At 41.9% G+C, this 15,492-nt stretch overlaps 1 protein-coding gene and 1 long non-coding RNA gene across 5 annotated transcripts in view; one reads left to right on the top strand and one right to left on the bottom strand.

Annotated features, from left to right (window-relative positions):
- Positions 1-212: 212 nt before the first annotated feature.
- On the bottom strand, positions 213-11,191 carry PPIC (peptidylprolyl isomerase C). The gene is made up of 5 exons (XM_028748722.2): positions 10,923-11,191; positions 6,803-6,916; positions 5,112-5,205; positions 2,844-3,028; positions 213-1,020 (listed from the first exon to the last, which is right to left on the bottom strand). Exons 1-5 carry the CDS (start codon positions 11,037-11,039, stop codon positions 886-888), a joined length of 645 nt encoding a protein of 214 aa, XP_028604555.2. The 5' UTR covers positions 11,040-11,191; the 3' UTR covers positions 213-885.
- Positions 11,192-11,271: 80 nt separating this feature from the next.
- Positions 11,272-15,492, top strand: part of LOC144329198 (uncharacterized) — a 33,445-nt gene continuing 29,224 nt past the window's right edge. For 3 of the 4 annotated variants that reach the window (XR_013394636.1, XR_013394634.1, XR_013394635.1), the window contains exon 1: positions 11,272-11,374. This is a non-coding gene — a long non-coding RNA (uncharacterized LOC144329198). Of the gene's footprint in view, positions 11,389-15,492 lie in introns of all 4 variants that reach the window. The other variant, XR_013394637.1, reaches the window with a different exon arrangement.

Below are 15,492 nucleotides of genomic sequence, written 5' to 3'. Positions count from 1 at the left end.
AAAGTGAAAGTAACCCTGCATCAGAAGTCCCAATGCTCTGCAGAGCAAGGGGAGCACCACACAAGCCCAGCATTTTTCTCAAACCCCTTCTACTTCATCCCCAAAGTAGCTAATCAAGGTTTAGCATTACATGCAAATGCAGCAAATGAAAATACTTTTACATCTTTATACTGTTGCGTGGCAAACAGGGCAATATGTTTAGAAAACAAGAATAGCCTTTTAGCAGAAGTTTAATGTATGTATAAAATATCAACACACAACAGTGGGTATAGACTTATTTGCAACAGTAATACACTCACATTCTGCATATATTGAATTCGAACAAATTTAAATTCATCATACATGCCATAGGACCTGCACATGTGTCCATCATTGATGCAGGAAATCCCTATTATAAAAAGGAATGGAAAGAAGAGTCCCAAATATTCTTTATATGAAAAGAGAACTGTGTCAGGTGCTTGAAGCAGAGAACATGTTTTAGAGGAGCAGGCTGAAGGAGTGTGTTTTCCATTTGCCACTAACTACTAACTGCTGAAGTGTTTCCAGGATGAGATATTTTATAAAACCCTATAAGCAAATCTATCCATAAGGTGGAAGACTCGCATGACCAAAGAATGAGGGCGAGCTGTTAATAAAAGTAGCATATGAATAATCAAAGAGCAGGAAAATTATTGCCTTCAGCCACTTAAGTCAAGGCATTCCTAATGTTTCCCCCCATAAAACTACTTCCTGGAAAGGCAATCAAGTAGTCCTCTGGATTTAGCACCTAGATATTTCAATGCTACCTGTGAGGTTACCACGTTCTCTTGCAAAAGAATCTTCAGATACCCTTGCCTGCTTTTAGCCAGAGGAGAAGCCATTGCAGTTCCTTTGCTCACGTTGCTGTCAACTTCTCCAGTCATCTACTTCAACCACAAATGGTTCTTTTACATCTATTTTTCCACTGTTAACAATCACACAGTCTTGGAGAGGGCGGTCGTCGTCATCTACCGGCTGGAGCTCTATGGCGTGCACCACTAACTAAAAGAAGAAAAACAACTGACCTCTGGTGTCAAACACAACATAGATGTGACATGTACTGCTGAGTTTACATTTTGTGGGATTTCCCTTAACTCCTGCTTATATATTTTTTTGCTCTGTAGCTCCCCACTAAGGTCACAATCAGTCTGCTTCTGTGCTTCTGATAGAAAATAGTAGGCTGCTTTGAAACCTAATTGTGACATGGGGATGTTTTTGAAATGGGAAGTCACAGCTGGAGATAGTTGTGGACACCACCCCACAAAGTGCCCCACACACCACAATTAGGCTTGAAAAAAGCCTACAGTAGAAAGCCATCTTTCAGGCTTTATTTCAGCCAAGGCAGGAAACAGAACCCTTGTTGGCACTGGGGGAGACCTCTGTGGGCACCATGAGCCTGCAAGGCACTGCATTTGTGCCCAATCCCCTAGAAACTGTTTTAAGCATTATGTCCCACATGTCAACGCTTTCAGTTTTATATTTAAAAAAATTAAAATACAATAAAAAACCATAGCAGCATCTAAAAGAAATACTTAAAAGTTTAAAAGCTGGAAACAGAAACATCTTAACCTGGTGCTAAAAAGATAATGTAGGCTTCCAAGCAAGTCTCTCTGGAAAGGGAGTTCCACTACCTAGGCCACCACTCTTTACCACAGAGGGGGCATCAAAAATTCCATCAACACACAGGCAAACTGAAAAGGGGGCAAGTGTTCATTTTGCTATGCAAGCCCTGTGCTGCCTAGGGCTTTAAAGGGAAGCACCAGCACTTTAAATTGTGCCAGATCACAGCCAGTGAAACGCCAGCAAGATGACTGCAGCCAATAACCCGGCAACTCTGTTTCGAACCAGTTTCAGCTTCTGAACAGTCCTTCGCAAGGCAGCTCTACATAGAGCAAATTACAGCAGTCTGTCCTGAAGATTACCAAAACATGCATACCAGTAGCTGCCTGGTGTGCATTAATATTTTTATTTTGTTTTAAATGTATTTGCTGTTTTTAATCTGTTTTTAATTGTTCTTGCTGTGCACCACCTGGAGACAGTTGTGTACAAGGTGATTAATAAATCCAGTGGGGGTTTTTGGGGACGACAACGCAGAGGTATGCATACCCCTAAACATTTTGTGAATCTTTGTACTTTTTCCCATTTACTGTATTTCTTTTACCCAATTTGGTGATTTTCTTGAGTCAAAATGAGAGTACCCTTAAACTTTTTTTTAGAAAAAAAGCACTGAGTAAATCAATGATGATGATGATGTCATTCCCCACTTTAGTGATGTGTACACATATATCATAATTAAGAATAGTTAGATAATTGCTAAGGGCCTATAAAGCAGAGGTTACACCAGAACTCATGTAGACAATTCTAGATAAGCTTTTAAAACAAACAGTAATCCATACCCCACAGATGGCTAACCGGCCAGGGGGTCACATAGATCCATAATCAAATCTCTGGAGGACACATGTCAAAGTGAGCCTGGCCATTTAAAAAAATTTAAAGGACACATTTTTGGGGAACCTCACAAAAATGTTGTGACATCACAGTCACTGCAGAATACCCATGGGAGTGGTCAATTGGAAACATTTCAAATGGACTGGTTTTACGAGTCATTGCAGGGCCACAAAAAATCCTTTTGGCATCTCAGTGGGGGACCTATGGGAGCAATAATTTTAAAAACTGTTTATTTTAAAAATAATAATTATAAATGGGGGCACAAAAAAACCTACTGTGGGGGAGGATGTGTCCCACAGGCCACAGGTTAGCCACTCTCTGCTATACCCACTGCTTCCAACTAATGAACAAAGCTAGTATAGTTATTTTTCACCTACCATTCCATCAATGACTTTCCCAAACACTACATGCTTTCCATCTAACCATCCAGGCCTTGTCACAGAAATGAAGAACTGGGAACCATTGGTATCTGGGCCAGAATTAGCCATACTGACCCATCCAATACCATAATGCTTCAGTTTAAAGTTTTCATCAGGAAACGTCTCTCCGTAGATGCTCTTTCCTGGGAAACAAGACATCAGGTTCAGAAGAAACAATATTTTGTTTAAGACTTTTTTTTCTAAAAGGGTTTAAGATATAGGCCAACACCTGAATCTCCAGAACACATTCAACTGCCTCAACCTCACCAGTGCACCTAAATGGAACTTCCTATATAGTCTGCTGAATCAGCTACCAGGAATCATGCTAACTGCAACAGTAAGAGCAATCCCAGCATGCAATATAATTAGGCACTGGCTGTGTTAATGCACCCCTGCTTCCTCAGCACTAACAAATTATGAAGGTTCACTGAATCTGCAACTTGCGTACTATAGCAATAGGAGAAATCAGCTTGCATCTCTTTCTACACATTTCCATAAAAATGGTTTTCAGAGGGCGGGGGGGGGGTGCTGTTCCCTAAGGTGATATAATACCACCCTGGCCAAGATCAAGAGTATGCATCTGCAAGCTGATGCATGTATAAGATGGGAAAGAGCGGGAATGGATTCACCATATTTGCCAAATAGGTAACTGGCAGTGGTAAAGCCAACAGAAGCAAGGCCTGGCCCTGACATTAGGCAGAGGAAGGCAGCTGCTCCAGGAAGCAACAGCTGGGGGTAGGAAGTAAACGTTGTCTAGCTTGCACCCCCTAAGCTAGGCTGCTGTCCATAGATGCATCATAGGACTCACAAATATTGAAGTACCGTAAGGGTCAACTAGCAGTTTGCTTTGCTTTTGTACATGTAAAGGCACCATTTTTCCTTTGCCTTGAGTGGCAAAATGACTTGGGCCAGCATTACCAGAACTTCCCCTGCACTACATACATCCACTTGACTACTGGGTTCAGAAAAGTGCTGGAAACCAGTGCAACAGGCAACTGCAGGTGGTTTTACAGCAGATTCTTGAGCTGCTAAAATTCCCCAGACACTTCAGACTAGAAGGGGGGGGGGGGGAATAAAGCATACTTTGCCCCTTACTTATACTCACAACTCATATCAGTGGCAGTTTCTCCACAGTAGTTAGTCATCTAATATCTACTATGCAGCGATGATTCATCTACGGATCTGTCTTAGTTAAATAATTAGCAGGCACAAAAAAAAACCCTGAGTACTTTAAGGGTATTTACTGTTTAAGGCTTTACCTTAAATAGTAGTGAAGAAGAGAAGATTCTGCCCCCCCCCAAAATTGTGGCTTTAGGTTTGGACAGTGTAAAGTAGTTTATTCTATCCCTATATTTTCTGTACAAGCTGTCCTGACATTGCTAGTCATGCAAGTGCTTAATAAACATATACGTGTAATGTGCCTAATTTCTCATTCCACCCAACAGCACACAAAAAGATCCCTTGCCCAACTTGACACTCATTTCAAGATCTGAACAGGAGATGTCTATGCAGATGTCTGTTTCTACATTTAAGTCACCTCTGCAAGAATAGGACAGATGAAATTAATTCTTGCTTCTTGTACTAAATTAGACTTTAAATGTGTTCTGAAAGCTTTATTTGCTGAATCAGAATATGACAATTCTCTGCCTCACTTTGTATTTTACATTCAAATTCAACACCATTAAGGCAATGATTGTGGATCTGCAGTAAGTAGCAGTAAGACCTAGTCAATTGGATTTATTCCCACTCAAGTGTGGTGAGAATTGAACACAGTGGGACCTAATTCCAACTACCGATGCTGAACTTATCTATATACAGGGGAAATGGTTTTGGGAAGGAAAAAGAGAACTGCTTCTTTGAAGCTGCATCAAGATAGAAATATTTTTCTCATATTAAATCCAAGATTGTGTTTTCTTCTGTAAATTAACCTTAACCATGCTTATATCACAATAAAATTATCTATTTACATATGCCACAGGAAGGTTGTTTATTGATCAGTCAGTGACATAGAGCCCACTAAGTAAATAGCAGTTAGTTTGGCCAATTTTGTAGATGTACCAATTTTGGTTTTTCTAAATTTGAGAAAATTATAATTATTTTATATTCTAGATTTGTTTGGTTGTTGTACATCATTCCTGGACTTTGTCACTGGCATCAGTTGGACTGCATAGTTCTATATCTTTTATATTTATGTATTAAATTCCTTTAAAAAGAAATCAACTTTACCCCCAGTGCCGTCTCCAGCTGTGAAATCACCTCCTTGAATCATGAAATCTTTGATTACACGATGAAATTTGCTTCCTTTATAGCCAAACCCTTTCTACGAGACAAAATTCAGAATGGCATGATTTCAGTTCAGCAAAATACTATACACTATAATGAAATAAACAATTGATTAAATAAAGATTAACAACAAGATGCCTGCCACCCTGAACTTTTGAGATAAAAGAGATGGCGGATGGGGTTGTGTCAATTAATTATTATTATTTTATTACTTATTAAATTTCTACACCACCCTTCATCCAAGGATCACAGGGTGGTTTACAATATAAAATCACAAAAATACACACCATAGTAACAAACCAAAACAATAACCCACTGTCCTACAGTATAAATAATAAATAATTTATTAAATTTATTATTTATTATATTGAGGATGTGTCACACAACAAAAAGGTAAAGGTAAAGGACATGGGTGGCGCTGTGGTCTAAACCACTGAGCCTCTTGGGCTTGCTGATCAGAAGGTTGGCGGTTCGAATCTCTGCGACAGGGTGAGCTCCCATTGCTCTGTCCCAGCTTCTGCCAACCTAGCAGTTTGAAAGAACGCCAGTGCAATTAGATAAATAGGTACTGCTGTGGCAGGAAGGTAAATGGCATTTCTGTGTGCTCTGGCTTCTGTGATGGTGTCCCATTGCACCAGAAGCAGTTTAGTCATGCTGGCCACATGACCTGGAAAGCTATCTGTGGACAAATGCTGGCTTCCTCAGCCTGAAAGTGAGACGAGTGCCACAACCCCATAGTCGCCTTTGACTGGACTTAACCGTCCATTGGTCCTTTAACTTTACATTACCTTTACCCAACAAAAAGCAGAGAAACCACTAGAACAGGGTTCAATGGATTTTGGCTGGTCATTGTCACCAAGCCAACACTTCCAGTCTTCAGGACTCTACCCTTCCCTTAATCCAACTTTGCATAAGGTTACAGATAGCCATTAACTCTCCTCCCATAGAGCCAGAGTAGTGGGCTAGTGATTATCCCCACAGCTGTTTTGGACATCTGAGCTCAGCACAAATGCTGGGATTTGCTTCCACCAGATATAGTGACGGCCACCCACTTTAAAAGAGGATTGGACAAATTCCTGGAAAACAGGGCTATCAAGGGCTAATAACCATGATGCCATGCCCTGTACTTGGAGACAGTATGCCTCTGTAGAGCAGCTGTTGGAAATCAAGGGCCTTCCTGCACACAGGTTCTGCTTACAGCTTCCCATAAGCACCTGGTTGGCCACTGTGAGACCCAAGAATGCTGACCTCTGGTCTGATTCAGCAGAGCTCTTCTGATGTTCCTATGAGCACTTCCGACATGCAGTGCAAAGCAACCTCTGACTTTATCTCCATAAAGTTGAAGCTGTTTTAGTGTTGAGCAAAAAGGTACTCCAAACGCCTCCCATCTCTCAGAGCCAATGCAGCCAGGCATCGGCAGTGCAGACATTCGCAGTTTAACTGTGCTTCTGGTTGCAGCAGAACTCGGAGGGCAATTCCTGCCCCAGCTATAAACTGAAGAGGAGGGCCAAGTGATGGAGTATTAGCCATGCTGCACCACATAAAGATGTGCACAGACACACACACAAAGAAAACTCTGTGCATTTGTCTTTTCACTGAAATGCATGTACAAAACATTTTTTTAAAGTTCTTACTTCTCCAGTTGCTAGTTTAACGAAGTTTTCCACCGTCTTTGGTACTACTTTTCCAAACAATCCAATGACAATTCTGCCAGCATCTTTGCCGCCTATCTGTATATCAAAGAATACCTACAAATTTCCAAAAACATAAAAGCAATCGTTGAAAACCACAGAATATCATTAATGCAAGAAATAAGTCTGGTAGGATCCAAAGGTGCCCTTCCATTCATGGGAGTTCTGCCTGTGCATCCAAGGACCTGTGATGCAGTGGAGGCTCTCAGGCATGGAAGTGGGGAGGGGACTTTTTGCCAATTCCACCTTGCCCCCATAGCCCTCTGGGTCCCCTCCCATGCTGATCCCCTAACTCTCTGGAGCAAATTTGGGGTGGGGGAAGCATCAGCAAAGTATCACCTTCCCCATTCTGATTACGTGAGCACTGCTGGATCGAAGGACTTGGTATTACATTTTTTTTCTTTCAAATTATATAATAATCAAACAATGTACACAGCATTTTTATAAAAAGGATTTCTGCATATTAATTCTTCACTTTCACGATTTTCAATATTGCATTTAAAAAGCTACAATATTATCAGACAGGCAATTCCTAGGAGCTTTATCTCCCTCTAAAAGTTCAAGAAATAGAATGCAACCTGTTACACTGGTGGCCCTAATTCGGACCAATAGGAAGTGAAGGTCCAATTTATACATGCAAGCCAGATGCTTTCTTCCATATATTCCTTTCAACCTTCTCTGGATACAGAAGAAACATCAGCTAAGACATGAAATGTCAATGTATATCCAGAAAACTTATTTTATTCAGCTGGTTATGGAGGTATTCAAATCTCTCATAGGAGGTAAGTGAAAGGAAATGTCAGATGGAATTGAGAATTCAGAAATACAAGTGTACTAGTAGGACCTTAAACAAAGGGTTGCAGTATATCCCTATTCAGGTTTCCAGCTTCGTGATAAGCTATAAGGAGCTCAATAAGGCTATTCCTCCCTCCATGGTTTTATCATTTTATTATCCAGTATTCAACATTTTGTGGCTTGGGAGCATGGTCAATCCTTTTTGAGCTCTTCCCAGTGTTCCAGTGTTGATTCAACATTCAACCATCTCAGTTTGCGATTAGAGGGAGTGATTGTGATAATATTAGGTCAGGTGGACGTGATTTTTCACGACGTACAGAATGCATAAAGTGTCATATTTCAGAAAGGGATAAAAGCTTAAGAAAACACACAATACCAATGAGATTAAAAAAATAAACAAATCTGGGTATTCTTTTGTGTTATCAATAGGCTGCAGAAGCTCTCCAAGTTACTGAATTTTGCACTGCTTTTAGCAATGGTGGAAAAATTAAAGACACAATAGCAAGTGATGCATTTAGCATCATATCTAATTTAGCCCTAAAGCCCTTTCAACCAACCCAACACAGGTAAAAAGAAGAAGATCTAAGTGCCTGTTCAAAAGGGATTGTTTTACTGTATTCATTTTATTGTGTTCAGTTGTCTTCATATTGCCTTCTCTTTCCTGTTTATCTGACCCCCACTGTGTTATTGATCCTATTATTAAAGAAATCTTAATGAGACAGTCATTCATTATGAAAGGGGAGGGGAAGCAACCAGTTTCAAGAGTATTGTGAGTGTCCCATGAGATCTATTGAACTCGTTCTCAAATTCTTCCTTTTGCCTCATCCAGGGATGAAACTTGTGATTCTCCAGATACTGCTGGACTCCAATTCCCATCAGCTCATTGTCAGTACAGTCAATGGTCAGAAAGAAGTAATGGGAGTTGTATGCCAACATCTGGAGGGCTACAAGTTCTCTACCCACTGACCAAATCCATTTTATCCATTTCTAAGAATGTTTTATTATTACTTATAAAATGATGCACAGATCTGGATTCAAGCTTCAATGACTATCTATTGCCTTGGAAGCAAAACACAGAGGAATATTAAATTGAGATGAATTATCTGTGTTAATTGATACCAGAATGTCAATCTTCTACAGCTTTTACAGCACAATTTATACTAGGCTGATGTCATAGTACCTGTTCTCTAATGCACTTCTTCAAGAAGAGAACATGTCAGGAAAACAGAACACAAGGGAGAGGTGGCAAAGCAGTGAGATGATCCAGCTTTCAGGAGAAAAACATCTTTCAAAAATGGGGGTCAGAGGTAGGGGCCCCTGAGCTCACTACCACAGATGGTTAAATACTGCCAAATTGATTGCATATGCTGCCGAAGAGGCATACACATTAAGTTATATTAGAAGGAAGCATAAAAAATACCCATTAATCTTTTCTTGCTTTCCTCTTAAATGACCATTTAAAAGCAAAAATCTGGGTTTCTCATCAATTGGTGCTGATCGGGATATCTGCTGAAACTTGCCATATCTTGTAATGACTACTACTATGAAGGAATTAAAGCCCTCACCAAGGTCTGTAGATTGTCAAATGCTAGAATGCACTTGGCTTTTGCTCGCTTTTGCTCCCCAACTGAGGAGCAGCTGCAGACCAGGATTTTTCTACAAAATCCAATGTATATTCCAGTTGCCTAAAGTACACATCCCTACCTTACAAGAGATGTACAGTGGTACCTCGGGTTAAGTACTTAATTCGTTCCAGAGGTCCATCCTTACCTGAAACTGTTCTTAACCTGAAGCACCACTTTAGCTAATGGAGCCTCCTGCTGCCGCCGCGCCGCCGGAGCACTATTTCTGTTCTCATCCTGAAGCAAAGTTCTTAACCCGAGGTACTATTTCTGGGTTAGCGGAGTCTGTAACCTGAAGCATATGTAACCCGAGGTACCACTGTACATCTACAGAATTTTCTTTTTTAAAAAACAAAAAACCTCACCATGACCCCCCACCATTTCCGCCCTCTGCAAGCTGTTCTGGGGACGCTCCCGATATCACCACCCCAAGATAATTTTGGAGATGTGAAAGGTATGGAGGGGGTTAGGAGAACCCCCACTGCGCAAGTTGAAGTCCTTACACCAACAATACACAGTTGCTCTGTGCATTTCACCACCTCACCTCACTGGGTATCAGAAGTAGCAATGGGGAAATCACAGAGCAGTTGCATCCAATAGAAGAGGGATGAGGAACCTGCAGCCATTCAGATGTGGTTGGTCTCCAACTTTTGTTTGTTGTGGGGGAGGAAGGGAAAGGGAAGGGAAGGGAAAGCCGCTTTGAGACTCCTTAAAGGGAGTGAAAGGCGGGATATCAAATCCAAACTTCTCTTCTTCTTCTTCTTCTTCAGCCCTAGCCAGCAAGGCCAATAGCGTGGATCAGAGCTGTCATCCAGCAACATCTGGAGGGCCACAAAGTCCCCATCGCATCTCAGTATTAGAATGCTGCAACAGCTCCCCATTTCTTTTTGATGCCTAGCTCTACGTTAAGAGTTGTGCAAGCAAAAGTCTACTGAATAAGAATATATCGGCCGCACCGTGGATTAAACAACAAAGTGTAGGGAACAAGATATGTGCAAACAATACATTCACCTTGGAAAGCGGTCTACTGTGGGTGGGTGATTACCTAAATTACATGGGCCTGAATGCTGAATGTGCACAAGTTAAACGCGCATAAGATGCAAGTTTACTGAACGGCCATAGGCTCGTGTCCAGCCTGTGGCTGTCATACAATATGCAGTAACTATTACGTATGTAAAATATAAATTTCACCCAACATGGGAGCATCTGATTTTATCCTGAGACCTGCGGGTATATAAATTCAATTAATAATAATGACAATAATAATGATAATGATGTCCTCATTCGCCTCCAGCACCGCCCCCCCAAAAGCTTGGTTATTCATCAAGCATGCACCCGGAAAATAGAGAGGAAAAGCAATTTCCTGGAATTATTACAAGCCCACCTGCATGCTTAGGTGGTGGCCAGCATTTTTCTGGCAGGGCTCCTTGTGCCACAGCAACCCTTTGGCTCTCCAGCTGTGTTTGGGGTTTTTTTCGGACTACAACTCCCATCATCCCTAGCTACGGATGACGGGAGTTGTAGTAAAAAAAACAACCCTGAGGAGGCCAGCGTGGAAAGACGTTGACCCTCAAGCCAAGGAAAGAGGGGAAGGAGAGGGGCAGGACGACCACCTCGGCGAGGGAACGATACCCAGCCATAGTCACCTTGGCGGTCACGGCGGGTCCTCTCTTCTTGAAGCCCTCGGCCCCCCAGACGAACGCCAGCAGGAGGAGGCACGCGGGCGCGACCAGCCAGGGCGAAAGGGTGGCGAGGCGGCCCATCTCCTCTTCCCCTCAGCGGCCGCGACTGGAGACCGCGGTCGGCCTTGAGAGGGAGGCGCGCGCCCCCGGCCTCCCGGCGCCTGCGCGTCTCGGCTCTGTAGGCCCCGCAGCCCCCCCAATAACGGACACCGTGGCAGGAGGCGGAGCGAGCCGGAGACGCGTCGTTTCAGGGCTGAGGAAGCGGAGCGGAGCAGCGGGGCCTCGGACTCGGAAACGGCCCGAGCTCGCCGGGCTTTCTGTCAGGGACAGAAGCTGCCTCAACAGGGGCAGGCGGCTTCCGCTCCGCGCTGCTTTCTGCCTCAGAAGCCCTGAAGGCCCGTTGGTTGGTAGTTTGGGTGTGTCGTCTGAGGTAACTTTAGGCCTCCTTGTGCGCCTCTTTAGGCCCCAGATGAATTGAATCACGAATGGTAAAAAAAATAATTCCTCAGAGCGCTACAAAAACAACAAAAAAAGGGTTGGACACACTGCCGCTTGGTTCTCCAAATCGCTGCTCCTGGGCAGTGGGGGATTTACCTATAAGCTAAATAAGCTATAGCTTAGGCCCCACTCTCTTGGGGGGCCCCAAAAATTTTAAAGGGGAAAAAAACGATGCACATTTCCAAAATATAAGATAAAAAACCAAATAAAATAAAACCTACATACAGCAACAGTGTTTTGTGTTGTGTAGGCTCCTATGATGTATTGGGCCTTGCCTGCTCCCTAAAATATCACTGGTTTGCTCATTTCTATATATAGGGTGCCTACATTCTGCATGGACTGGTTGCATGGCAATGTGTGCAAATGGCTTTGGATACCTATTGGGTCCATAAATTACCATATAGCACATATTAAACACAAAACAGCAACAATTTGTTGTTGACAAAGGACAGCTGGACATATAAAGAGCCCCTTTACCTTCAGTAGCTTTGGGCCTCATCAAACCTAAATGCAGCCCTGCTCCTGGGGCATGCTGCCACACACACACACACACACACACACCACATAAATAAAAATCAATAAAAAGGCATAGCAAACAGGTTCTGCTCTGCCCCATCCCCTAACAAAAGGCATGCAGCCTCTTAACACAAATCCTGGCTGCGCCCATGTCCTGTGGGGTGGTTGGAAAAAGTCTGGTCCCTCCAAACTATTCCGCCTCTAAAAGCAGGATTAGGGTCTCCAGTTGTTGGGGTTTTTAGACTACAACTCCCATCATCCCTAGCTAGCAGGATCAGGGGTCGGGGAGGTTTGGGAGTTTTAGTCCCCAAACAACAGCTAGCCGCGTCCAAACCACTGAGCCTCGGGGGCTTGCCGATCAGAAGGTTGGCAGTTCGAATCCCCGTGACGGGGTGAGCTCCCGTTGCTCTGTCCTGGCTTCTGCCAACCTAGCAGTTTGAAAGCACACCAGTGCAAGTAGTTAAATAGGTACCACTGCGGCGGGAAAGTAAATGGCATTTCCGTGCGCTCTGGCTTCCGTGACGGTGTCCCCTTGCGCCAGAAGCGGTTCAGTCATGCTGGCCACATGACCTGGAAAGCTGTCTGTGGACAAACGCCAGCCTGAAAAGTGAGATGAGTGGCGCAACCCCTTAGTCACCTTTTTATTTTAAAATATAATATGGTAGAATCTGTTTTAAATTTACTTTGGCAGTGTGTAAGCACTGATAGTTAAAGTATCTTTGGAATAAGATTAATTTATAAGTCATATAAAAGTGGGGGCTGTAAAGATGGCAAAACCCATTTGATGTCACTAACTCCACACATGGAGGGGATTTATTGCAAGATTACGTTTATGTTATGAAGAGGCAGTGTTGCCAGAAATTTTAGATCATCACAATCAAATTGGTGCATGGGGGTAAAGGAGTTTATGGTAAGTAAGTTCTTTGAAGGCAAAGGCAAAAGCAAGCTTTAAATATGTTGTAATGGACAAATTGACCAAGTTTCACTTAGTCATTCTTTTTAAAAGGTTCAAATGATGGATTCAAAAGTGGGACGTACAACAAAATGTTATTGTTCCAGTTTAGCATTCCAGCTAGATATGCCCTATTTCAGAATGCTCCATTTCATTCCCCTTCTACCACTATGTAGCCACACCAGTACTCTATATTGTGACCACTGATCAGGCTCACTCTTCATTGGGCTGCTTCGTTTCCAAAAGGAGTCAGTTTTTATACACCCGGTTGTTTCAAACTGCACAGTATTAATATCTGCAATATGTTGCACACAGAAGTCTTTGCACTAACTGGTCAACTTCATTGGATAGAACTCAAAAAGTATATCAGGTAGTAAATTTCTCAAAATCACTGGTTAGTAGAATAACCACAAAATAAATGTGCCACAAATACCTGTGCTTCCCATTGCCCTGAATCTGAGCACGAAAACCTGGCTCCCTGCTCTAAAGATTACATATGTTTGACACACCATTCAAATAACCTTTAATGTCCAAACACTGTGGTTTGTCTATATTTATTGTACGACATTCCTTCCAGCATTGTAAATGTTTACTCTTTATGCACTGTTACAAGCCATGTTTTATACTACTGTTACTTGTTCCTGTGTTGCTTTAAAATGAAGCACTAAAATACAGTAAGAAACACGATATTTACAACTAGCTTACATCTTCTGTGCAATGAAGAACTCAGAAGGTACAGTAGATGATATAGCTTCCCTTTTGCTTTACTCTTTCACATAGATATAAAGCTACATTTAATACAGCTTGAAGCAAATGAAGCTTCAGTTTCAGTCCATAAACAACTTTGTAATTATGTGCATTAGCTTCATTACGATTGCTAGAGAGGAAGGGATTTGTAGGCTGCAACTACTTGAGTTCTAGCATGCTTTACTAGATACCTTGATGAAAAATAGTTCCAGAGAATGGAAGACAAAATATCTTTAAAAGCATGCTAGACTTCATGTGGTTGTAATTCTCAAGTCTCTTCCTCTCAGTCAAGGAATTATATCAAAATATAGCAATGAATTATAACAAATTAAAGGTTTTGCAGACATGTTTTAATGTTAGGAAATCATACCTACATTATCAAATCTGCTTAGATGAATTAATGTCAATGTTCTGTTATGTCTTAGATGTCTTCTTTCCCCTTCAAAACTTATAGCTTTGGGGATTCAAACACAGGTTTTAAAACGTCTATCTGATGATGATTTACTCCAAAGTCCATTTTTGCATATGTCTGAATACGTCCCTGGTTTCTAGCAGCAACAATAGCAGCCTGGAAGCAGTGCAGATGTTTCTTTGATTGTATCTAGGGACATGTCAATGGTATTCTTAGAAGCAGAAAGATTTTGGCTTGGCAAGACAACTGGTGGCATTTTTCTCCTCATTAAAACATCAGCTTGATAAAGTCCATATTCCACTGTGTTCCAAAATGTTCAAGCTTTTTTAAACATTAGCATTCTAATCATTACATCGGACCCATTACATGCACAGGCTTCTAGCAAATTAGCTTTTTAGAGAGCTCTTCTTTTAAGGTCTTTCCTTCCATCAAGTTGACAAGTGAGAAAAAAGTCATTCTTAAGATTGCCAGTCCTGGATGCTTGTCGAGACAAGGAGGTTATAGTGAACAGTTAAATAAACTCGCCAGTAACTCCCTTCCCCCAGGCCCAAGTCTTGTCTCACTCTGAGTTGGAAGAAAATTCAGTGCCTTCTAAGTCTTAGCAATGTTCTTTGTCAACATCCACTAACTTCAGACAGCATGAGCTGCCCAATGACAGTTTTATATGTGTCTCTTGGTAGGAGAGCTTAGTACTATTGTAAATCCCATCTATATTCACAACTGTTGTGAGAAGAGAGAGCCATAAAATAAGACTGAAGCAAGAGATGAAGTGCAAACTACTTCATTTCATACTTTTCATCCGATCTGAATCTGTAGATTCAGGCTGGTAAACCTTTTTTAATTCAAAGTTCTAATTGGCAGTTATTTTATAAACATCCTGGCAATGTGTTTATGTCTTAAGCAACCAGTGTTCCCAGGGAAGGTAAACATTGTCATTTTCTTCAAAAGTGTTGTCTTTTAATAACATGAGGAATAAATTATACTGTCATTAATTAGGAAATGAGACTCAAAACAATGGTGAGAACAGAACGGGGGGGAGGGGGGATGCTTCACCTTTGCCAGCTCCTTATAAGACCATTTCATTGAAAAATATTTGCAGTAGTGTTGCTGATGGATGTGGCCCATTGTGGATTGCACACCATTATAGCATTTTGTGTTTTCAAAACTGCTGTGGCCATGGGGTGGGGATATAGGGGGCTAAGCTATTTCTTGGTGTACTTTTATTTATTTTAGCCATTTAAAAACAACAATTAGGTTTCTGGACCTTGTACAGTAGTACCTCGGGTTAATAACTAAATTCATTCTGGAGGTCTGTTCTTAACCTGAAACTGTTCTTAACCTGAAGCACCACTTTAGCTAATGGGGCCTCCTGCTGCCGCTGCGCTACCGCTGCACGATTTCTGTTCTCA

The sequence above is a fragment of the Podarcis muralis genome, chromosome 11 (genome assembly GCF_964188315.1).
Source record: "Podarcis muralis chromosome 11, rPodMur119.hap1.1, whole genome shotgun sequence".
Lineage (NCBI taxonomy): Eukaryota > Metazoa > Chordata > Lepidosauria > Squamata > Lacertidae > Podarcis > Podarcis muralis.
Note: the sequence above shows the minus strand (reverse complement) of the source record. Positions and strands in the feature narration are given on the sequence as shown.

What these genes read in the sequence shown, in the direction of transcription:
- PPIC (XM_028748722.2), bottom strand. Translation starts at nt 11,039, where the DNA reads ATGGGCCGCCTCGCCACCCTTTCGCCCTGGCTGGTCGCGCCCGCGTGC. An exon ending in GACCCGCCGTGACCGCCAAG is followed by an intron (nt 6,917 to 10,922) that starts GTGACTATGGCT and finishes GGAAATTTGTAG; the next exon opens with GTATTCTTTGATATACAGAT. An exon ending in GGAAAGTCATTGATGGAATG is followed by an intron (nt 1,021 to 2,843) that starts GTAGGTGAAAAA and finishes TTCTTCTTTTAG; the next exon opens with TTAGTGGTGCACGCCATAGA.